The 8,719-nt window shown below is 48.7% G+C and overlaps 1 protein-coding gene across 1 annotated transcript in view; it reads right to left on the reverse strand.

Moving 5' to 3' along the window:
• Positions 1-220: 220 nt before the first annotated feature.
• Positions 221-8,719, reverse strand: part of BZW1 (basic leucine zipper and W2 domains 1) — an 8,937-nt gene continuing 438 nt past the window's right edge. The window contains exons 2-12 of the mRNA XM_026047730.1: positions 8,609-8,682; positions 6,683-6,859; positions 4,524-4,618; positions 4,229-4,294; positions 3,797-3,932; positions 3,219-3,328; positions 2,930-3,100; positions 2,431-2,577; positions 1,921-2,059; positions 1,475-1,597; positions 221-1,381 (exon numbers count right to left, since the gene is read on the reverse strand). Of these exons, the coding sequence (XP_025903515.1) occupies positions 1,350-1,381; positions 1,475-1,597; positions 1,921-2,059; positions 2,431-2,577; positions 2,930-3,100; positions 3,219-3,328; positions 3,797-3,932; positions 4,229-4,294; positions 4,524-4,618; positions 6,683-6,859; positions 8,609-8,672 (1,260 nt within the window). The 5' untranslated portion in view covers positions 8,673-8,682 and the 3' untranslated portion in view covers positions 221-1,349. The remainder of the gene's footprint in view (positions 1,382-1,474; positions 1,598-1,920; positions 2,060-2,430; positions 2,578-2,929; positions 3,101-3,218; positions 3,329-3,796; positions 3,933-4,228; positions 4,295-4,523; positions 4,619-6,682; positions 6,860-8,608; positions 8,683-8,719) is intronic.

Raw genomic sequence — 8,719 nt, forward strand, 5'->3', positions numbered from 1 at the left:
TGCGGACTGCCCGCTGAAGCAAGTCTTCCCTGACAAGTCCTGGTGGAGAAAGAGTGTTATTAGGGATGTATATTAAGTGAATGATGTAAACTTGAAAGGGCAAAATCATTAGACTGCCCCTTCAAGTCCCTCAATTGACAGAAGCTTTAACTTGAATGAAAGATAACCCAGAGCATTTTGAGTGTAAGGATGGCCTTTATTTGTTTAAAAAAAATTACAAAGGAAGATCACGGTAATATTGAATAGATTGCATTGTGATCACCAAGGTTCTTGCATTTTAGAAGTGCACTGGTCAAGAGTGTTTCTAGTAATGCTCATCGTTAGCTCGCAGCACTGTTGACCCAGACTTCCCTCAATCTGTCTTTAATCAGGAGCTGTCCTGAGAATTGCTAGTAAGAATTCAGACAAAATTTTGTTGAGTAGCTAATTACCAGCCTAACCGCCACCATAAAGTAATTGCCCGTGGCTGTAGCGTTTTGTCCCGCTTCCCTTGCGGTGGCCGCACAGCCACCGCCGGCAGGCGCTCTGGTCCTCACCGAGGGAGAGCAAGGGGAGCCGCCCAGGCGGGAGCTCCCGGTGCAGGTGAGGGCTGTCACACTGCAGGGCTGGTTGTACCTGCCCCAGCACGGGCAGCTGACATACCAGCACCCTGCAGCAGCCACCCCAGCTCTGCTGCAGCCCCCAGGAACATGGGCCCCAGCAGTGACGGCTCAGAGAGCCCCGCTCTTCATGCCCCACTGTGGGGCCACCCCCACGGCAGGTGCGGCACGGACGCAGCCGGGAATGCTGCACCGGGATTACTTCATGCTGGAAGCGTGGACAGAGATGACAGAGAGAGGCTAGGGAAGATGGACACCGCATTTATGAATGGGGTTACTTGGAGCAAGCAGAATGGGATTAAAGTGTCACACTAAGTTACCACAAAAGCCATGGCCTCTTCACTTTGGAGACTTAACAGTTTAATTTGCAAACAGAACTGCCATAAATCTCATTTACTGAAGCATGTCTACTACTCATATGGAGATAGAAAACCCAAGGGGGTAACATGGATTTCATTGTGGAAGGCCTTAAATTACATCATTACAGTAGAAAATACAGGAGGTAGAATAACTGAAAAGACTAATGTAGGTTAGGATCAACTCTATAGCTCCTGTAAGCTACTTAAAACATGGTTTTAAAAACTGAACCCAGTACTTCCGTGACTATAGAAAACAGTTAAAATAAATTTGCCATGAAAGCCCTTATATCATGCTTGATACAGGGAGGTAGGATGTAGGAATCAGAAGGACACGTGAGACATGACACTTATCTACAGCTCCTGTTTGCTTTACCGAAGACAATTACACAGGTCAGTCGCCCTCTTCAGCGTCGGACTCGGACTCTGCAAGAAACGGAGGTCACCAGAGGTCAGGAAGGCCCTGGGGTCACCAACTGCCCCAGGCTGCGCCCCAGCCCCAGCACGCCGGCTCCCTACCTTCCTCAGCATTCTTGAGCCATTCCACAAATTTTTTCATTTGCTCCAGAAAAACACTCTTGCCTTTTGCAAGATGGGCATCTTTATACCACTTGAGGATGGGTTCTTCGCTCAGAACTTCAGCTGATTGGGATGTGTAAAAGCAAGGTTAAGTCAGTCAATTGTTAATTAATCAAAGTTAATTAATTCTATCAACTGAATTGAATACCAGCTACTAAAACTACCCCTGCCTGGCAGCTTTTACTTCTCCCCAGCTATAGTTACAACATAATTTCAATTTAACAGCATATTTCTTGCGTATCTACAGATGCACAAGCATGTTTAGAGTAACAAGAAGTGTTTCACACATGGCCTGAACTGTCCCAACACCACAGCAGCCTGTGAACAAGCCTGATGTTGAGGCTTAAGAAAACCCACACGGAACAAGGTCACGCCGAGGGAGTTACCTTTGTAGAAGAGCACCACTATTTTCTGGAAGGCCTTCATGAAGTGGATGTTGTCGTAACAGTACTCCTGAATCTTCAGTAGAAGAGTCAGCTCTGACTGGCCTTGGGTAGTAAAGGCAGCAAGTAGAGGGCTGTATTGCTGTAACGGGAATGGCAACTTGGCACTCGCAGCCGCGCACACACACACCCCACTCTACCTCCCGCCCAGCTCCGCTGCCGCCACGGCTTGCGCCAGCCGCTGCCTTGGAGAGTTGCAGCCCACCCCCAGGGAAGCCGCTGCACGGGAGAGGCTCTGCAGCCTGGGAACACTGACGCGTTTGCCTCAGTGCAGCTCTAGTCCACGGACAGCTGCACAGTCTGCAGTGACTGTCGTACTAGAGCGCGGAGTTCGAGGCACTACAGCGCGCCACCAAGTCTGCTGTGCTGTGTGTGCCCACATGAGCTCCCGTATCCTGGAGCTCACAGGGACATGAGAAAGGCGCAAGGCCCAACCGTGCTTGGTTACGGTACCTTCAAGTGCTTGATGGCTTGCTCTGCTACCAGCTCCTCCTTTTTGTTCCATTCCACAGTGCTCATGACGCTTGACCAGATTATGGCTATGACGGTCTGTTCTGAGATGTTGTTCTTCTTCATCTCCTCCTTCACGTACAAGATTATCTGCCAGAGGAATAAAGGAGTCAGCACATAGCCATATCTGACAGTAACCCAAATTAAACTTTCATTCCCAACACTCATTATTAAAGACACAAGTCAAGCTAGATAGAAATAATGCTGCTCAAGTTGCACAGTACTCAGATTTCTCCAAATTTAAGGCAACCCAGAAGCCTTCAGAAACACAGACTCCTTGGCCAGGCAGCAGGATGCAGGACAGTAAGGAAAAACCTGTGAAGCTAACACCAACACACACTCATCCTTCTAATTCCTCGTGGGAGCTGTGGTGTTCACTATCTGGCTAGGCATAAATGCTATAAAAAAACAAGAAGTGCCAGCAGCTTTGCTACAAACTTACATCCTTAAATGGATCTCCCCGTGACATCTGCTCCTGAAGCTCCTTCTGCAGCTCCTTCCGAGCGCCTATGCTTTGCTGGTTCCGAACATACTCGGAAAGTTCTTTCAATCCTGCTTCAGTGAAGTACTTGGAGAAGTGTTCCACACTTTGCTTGTTGGCTGGGAAGAGTTCCTGAAAACAAGGTTTGCAGCAATTCTTTTACCACAGAAATGTGTGCTGAGCAAATTTACTTGTTGGTAAATTTACCCGACTGGCTTAAGAATCAAATGGGCAGTTTCCTCGCACTCACCATCAGCCTGTTATCCATGTTTACTTTACGGAGACTGACAGCCACTGCATTGATGTCCTTCTCATTTATCCACGACTTGAACAGCTTCACTGCAAAAGCTGCAGAGACACCTGTGCACCAACAGCAGTGTCATTACTGAAGTGCCACACATAGTGGGGTCACAAGGTCCAGTAACACTCGTTTGTCACCCACTCCCAGGATGGGGGCGTCTGCAGGCTGGTGTCCCCCAAGGCTTCTGTGCTGAACCCCATCTCCCTGCTGCAGTCTGGGAAGAGCCCAAGGACAGGCACCATCTTCTCCACCCAGGAAGGTCCCAACTGAAACTGCACGGGATCCTGCTCAGCATCACGGGCAACTGCAGCCCCAAGTGTCACGCAGACCTGCTCTTCTCCCAAGGTCCAAGCAAGCCCCCGTGGGTCGCTCACCCCACACCTATGCTTGCCCATTCAGGAAAAGGCTCTCGCCACACACAGTGGATGGGCAGCCTCATCACACCCGCCATCCACCTACCACCTCCACCATGGGTGGGTCTGTCTCCCATCACCCTTTCCCTAATGGGGAAGCTGGGCTGTAGTTACCTTCTTTAACCAAGTTCTCATTATAAAGACTGTTGAGAACTGATGCATTAAGTGTCCCATTGGCCAGCAGGATTCCCGTCAACATGGCCAGTTTGTTCCGCTCAGACTCTGAGAAACCTTTCAGGAACAGCAGCAGCTACAAGAGGAAGTGAAAACTGCCATAAAACAACCATCTTACACGGACATCAGCTACTCTCACTACCCTCTCCACACGAGATACTCGCTTTTGTTTCAGTCCAGCTACCCCAGCAGCACTGGTACACTGGCAGTCTCTTCCACTACCCACACAGAATAACTCTTCAATTGGGAAATTTTAAATGTTTTCTGCTCTGTTTGAATAATCCATTTAACACCCTATCTCTTCTAGATGCAGACTAACTGGTAGTTAGAGTTTGAAGGTTTTTATCAGCAGAGAGATAAGCCACCACATACCTTTTTGACTTCGTCTTCAAAGCCTTTCTCTAGGTACTTGTAGCGCCTGATGAGCTTGTTAAAAACCTAGAAAGAGATGGACTGCATTAAGTTTTGTTCTGAAGAACAGAAATCAAGTTTTAGCACTGTTGAATTTCAAATTTCTTTTAGCTTAGTGTACCACACCCAAAGCATCTTCAGGAGGCACCCTAAAGCCACACCGTAAATCAGTATTTTACCTCAACATCCAGCTACACAAACATTTCCTTTCTTGACCACTAAACAGAAGTTCCACTGTACGTGTCTCGGAACTAACCTGAGCAAATGCTTGCATGGTTTCCAGGTCTTCCTGTGCTGCAAATACACAGACATCTGTGCGCATCATGTCATCTGCCAGGGTACCACCTGGGGCTAAACAAGGGTTTGGGTGTTAGTGGCGTTATTCTCCAACAAGGAGAAGGGTTCATTTCCACAGAAAGAACCCCAGCATCCAAGCACACAACATAAGGACAAGATGGCCCTTCCTGACAAAAGGAAGGAGTGCCCACATCACAGCAGAGACATCTGCATCCTGCCTATTTCACAGCTGCTGGTGCTCTACATTCTCAATCAGTAGCTTAGATAGGAATATCTAAATGTTTTGACTCTCTGTGGCTCTGCCCCTAAAGAAACCCCCTAAAGCTTTATCCTAGCATTAGTCTTTCCTAATAATGTTTGGTCTGTAATGTTGCTGCATGTGGGCACAGACACACATATCCCAGAGAGAACCTTGAGGCAGACACTGCCTCTTCACCACCCGTCTTCCCTTTAATACAGGCATTTGATGGCTACCAAGGCCGCTCCATACTAGGGTGAATTCAGGTTACAAATTCCCGTACCTCAGGGCACTTCATTACTCATTTCTAGGCCATCTACACACAAGGGAGAGGGGTTTTTTTGTTGTTGTTTTTTTGTTTTTTCTTTTACATGCTAGGCAGAAACAGAACTTAAAGAGAGAGATGAACACTGGTGCTAGGGATATTAAGATTCGGTAAGGCAAAAGGACGCCAGGTTTTATTTTAGCCTTGTCCAGTCAAAGATCAAAGCTTGTCTACTTGTTACAGAGAGGGAGCTGAGCACAGGACTCCTGTGTCACCAACAGCAACATCTCAAAAGCTGCATCTCTGAGCATCTGATAGTTCAGCATTCTGAACTAACATCTGCATCGCGGTGCTCCCTTCCACCTTGCCTTTGGTCCTCAAAGACATATGCGTGCATTGGCTTAAAAAAACTAAATAATGGCTTAAACCTAAATAGGGAGATTGTTACATTTCTTATAGTAACAATTTCTACCTATGGTGCTGTGTGGCAGGCAGTTATCTTTACTCACACTGCCAGCAGCAGCAGAAGCACCTCTTATCGGGAAGAATGCAACAATATAAACACTGCCCCAATATGCAGCTTTTAGATCAACAGACACACTTAATGGAAGTGAACTGCTCTGAATGTCTTTTACCCATCGTTTGTTCCTGCAAATTGCCTGATGTTCCACAGTCGCAGTGTGGAGACCACCTGAATGTGCAGGGACATCTCCCAACCACCCACGCGCACCCGCTGCAGAACTGCCTCCCACCTGGCTGGACCCGTGATCAGAAACCTCGGCTCCTTTCCCTGAACATTTAGGGCACTTAAATTCTATTTCTGCTACCTAATAGAGAAAGAAAAAAAAAGCTTTCTGCAGCTGCTAAATTTCTCAATTAAGTTGTTATTCCACACACTCCAGCTCCCACCTACAGCACAACGAACAGGCTCTTCTGGTGTAGAGAGACCAGGCAGAGGCAGTGACCAGGACACTGTTTTAAAAGGGTGCCCTATTTGAAGCCCTTCTCATGCTAGTTAGCGAGGTAGGAAGCGTGAAGTCTAATAAGCTTAGAAGCACAACAACTGTCGTGCTACTTTCCAACCTCCTGTAGTTCCGTGCACTTCTCACCTGGCCGTCAAGATGTCCTCCACTCCCCTGACAGACACAGGAGCTTCCCGTCACCTCCTTTCACTTCCTCCCTCCCTGTCACCTGAGGGGGCCACTGACTTGGCCACCATCTCATTCCTCAGCCCAGGCTTCTGCCAGAGCCCATCCCCTCACTACCGCTAGGACCAACAACTCCTAATAGCACAGAGCAGACCCAAAGCACATCACGTTCTTCCAACAGCAACATGACTTGGTGAACAATAAATAAAGTTTCCAATATGTTTTTCGTTAAGCCAAGCTTGCACAAGTGGCTATGTTGAAGAACGCAGACCCACACGAGCAAAGGCGTGATGCAGAATATAGACTACTTCCATGTAATCTGGCTGCTTAGCTACTTGCTGCGCTCGATGACTTACACCCCACTCCACGTGTTCAGCAAGCTCCTTAGCTGTGTTTTTACAGCAGAACAAACTGATCTCTCGTAGTAAAGTCAACTGAGCGAGAGCAGCCCCGGCGCGGGCACCTACCCAGCATCCCCCCGGCCACCAGGATGTCGAAGAGTGTTTCTGCATAGCGGCGATAGTCGAGCTTCGCTCCAGAGGCATCGAGAAACTTGGCTACAGCTTCCAAGTCAGTGCCTGTTTCGCTTAAACCTTGGATGATACAGTCCTGGAACTGAGCAGGCTCAAACCTCTCTTTTTCATCTGTAAAATAAAGCATTTATTAAACTCAAGTTGTCACATGTCGTTGTTTGGAGGCAGGGGAGTGTTGATTAAAGTGAGATTGCTCTGGTTTACCACCCAAACTAGCATCACTCTTACAAATAAGAACTGAACAGTCCGCTATAGGAAATTCTTTGATCAGTGAGACGGTTATTTCTTCACCCAGGACAATGAGCTTCCCCTAAGTATAGGCTTCTCATGAACATTTCCAATTAATTATTTTTTCTCCTGCAGCCATTTCCCCAGCTAGGAAATCCCTGCTTTATCACATCAGCAAGGAGTTTTACTGCCTTATCTCCTCAGCGAGGGGAGAAGAGACTGCCATAAGCTAAAACATTCTTCGGCCACTATAAGAGAAGGCTTAGAGCTCTTGCACTTAGAAGGGCAACTGCTTGTGAGGACCCTTAGCCAGTCCTCAGAGAGCTGAGCTGGCTGCCACGTTCAGTCCTTAGGCCCTGCTCCCGTGGCACATCACAGACTTCCAAACTGGAGGTTTATCTACCTGCTGGATGCAGACTCCACATACGCACCCTGCAACTTTGCACATTACCCCAGGTCCATTTTAGCCACGTAGGCCTCTCTGTCGGAGATGAAATATCCTGACTGCAACATTATGTTTGAGCCAACGGTGTGTTGGCTACAAAGAGCACCCCCTCCTCCAGTGGGGGGGTCTCTAATGGCTTTCCTCAAGCACCTGCAGCAGATATTTATAGAGCTGCCTATAACACAGCCTGGCCAGCTCTATGAGCACCTGTAGGAGCCCTTTGCAGGAGGCACCACAGTGTCCTCATATCAACCCAAGTTTCAGCATGCGCATAACAGCTGGGCAGAAGCCTAGAAATTCTGAGTCAGTTATTTTCCAGGAAAGATCTACAGAGCCGATTGCGACCACACAGTTGTTTGGAAGCCAATCTACGGTTAAATACTTCCAAAACAGAAAGCAGACAACCCAAAACCCAAAGCACACACCCAATGAACCCACACCACCTCACACACCCGGATCTGCAGGACAGACTAGATCCAACTCTGGGTTCTACAATTTCCCAGGGTATTTTTACTTTGATGTCAAGATAGGTTACGTGGGACAAGGTGCACCCCTGCAGTAGTATATTAGCGCACAGTACACAAAGCATCCCTAACACCGTCTGTCCGGGAAGGAACAGTGCGAGCTTTTCAGCAGGGCAACGTCAAGTAAGTCATGACAACTGCCACCTCTCCTGTTTAAGGAAGCCCACTGAACTTCAGGGCATCTCTGTGGTTGTTCCTGTATCAGTGACGTGCAGATACAGCGAGGACACACACTCGCACAGCCCAAAGCAGTTTTATTGTAAAGAGCCGCTCGCTGGGCGCTGACATGACCGCGCAGGCCTCACCCAGCAGCTAACACCGAAAGCCCTGCACCTTTCGCTGCAGGAAAGCTCTGCAGCGCAGGGCCGCACGAGCCTGTGCTGCCCCCGCACCGGGCACTGCTGCTCTCACACTAACCACACTCGTACAGCTGCGCAAAGAGGGGTTCTGGGTTTAACACTGCCGCTATAAATACATATCTATCCCCCCAACCTCCTTTTATTTTCTGGGGGAGTGGGGGTACATGAACATTCGGCAGTGTCCATAGCCGGTGCAAACACTGTGTTCCGCACAGGCCGCTCTATAAGACTCGCGGAAAGCGCCCAGGGGCGGCAGCTCCTTTGCTCTCCCCAGGCCGCGCGTTTACCCGGCGCGGGCTCTTACCTCTCTTCCTGGTTTTGAAACGCTGTCCCGATAGCGTTGGCTTCTGCTGCTTTTGATTATTCATAAAAGACACCCTGGGGGGAAGCGCAGGACACGGGCACGCGCCTCAGG

This window comes from Nothoprocta perdicaria, unplaced genomic scaffold (genome assembly GCF_003342845.1).
Source record: "Nothoprocta perdicaria isolate Ctin4 unplaced genomic scaffold, notPer1 scaffold_11, whole genome shotgun sequence".
In the NCBI taxonomy this organism is placed as follows: domain Eukaryota; kingdom Metazoa; phylum Chordata; class Aves; order Tinamiformes; family Tinamidae; genus Nothoprocta; species Nothoprocta perdicaria.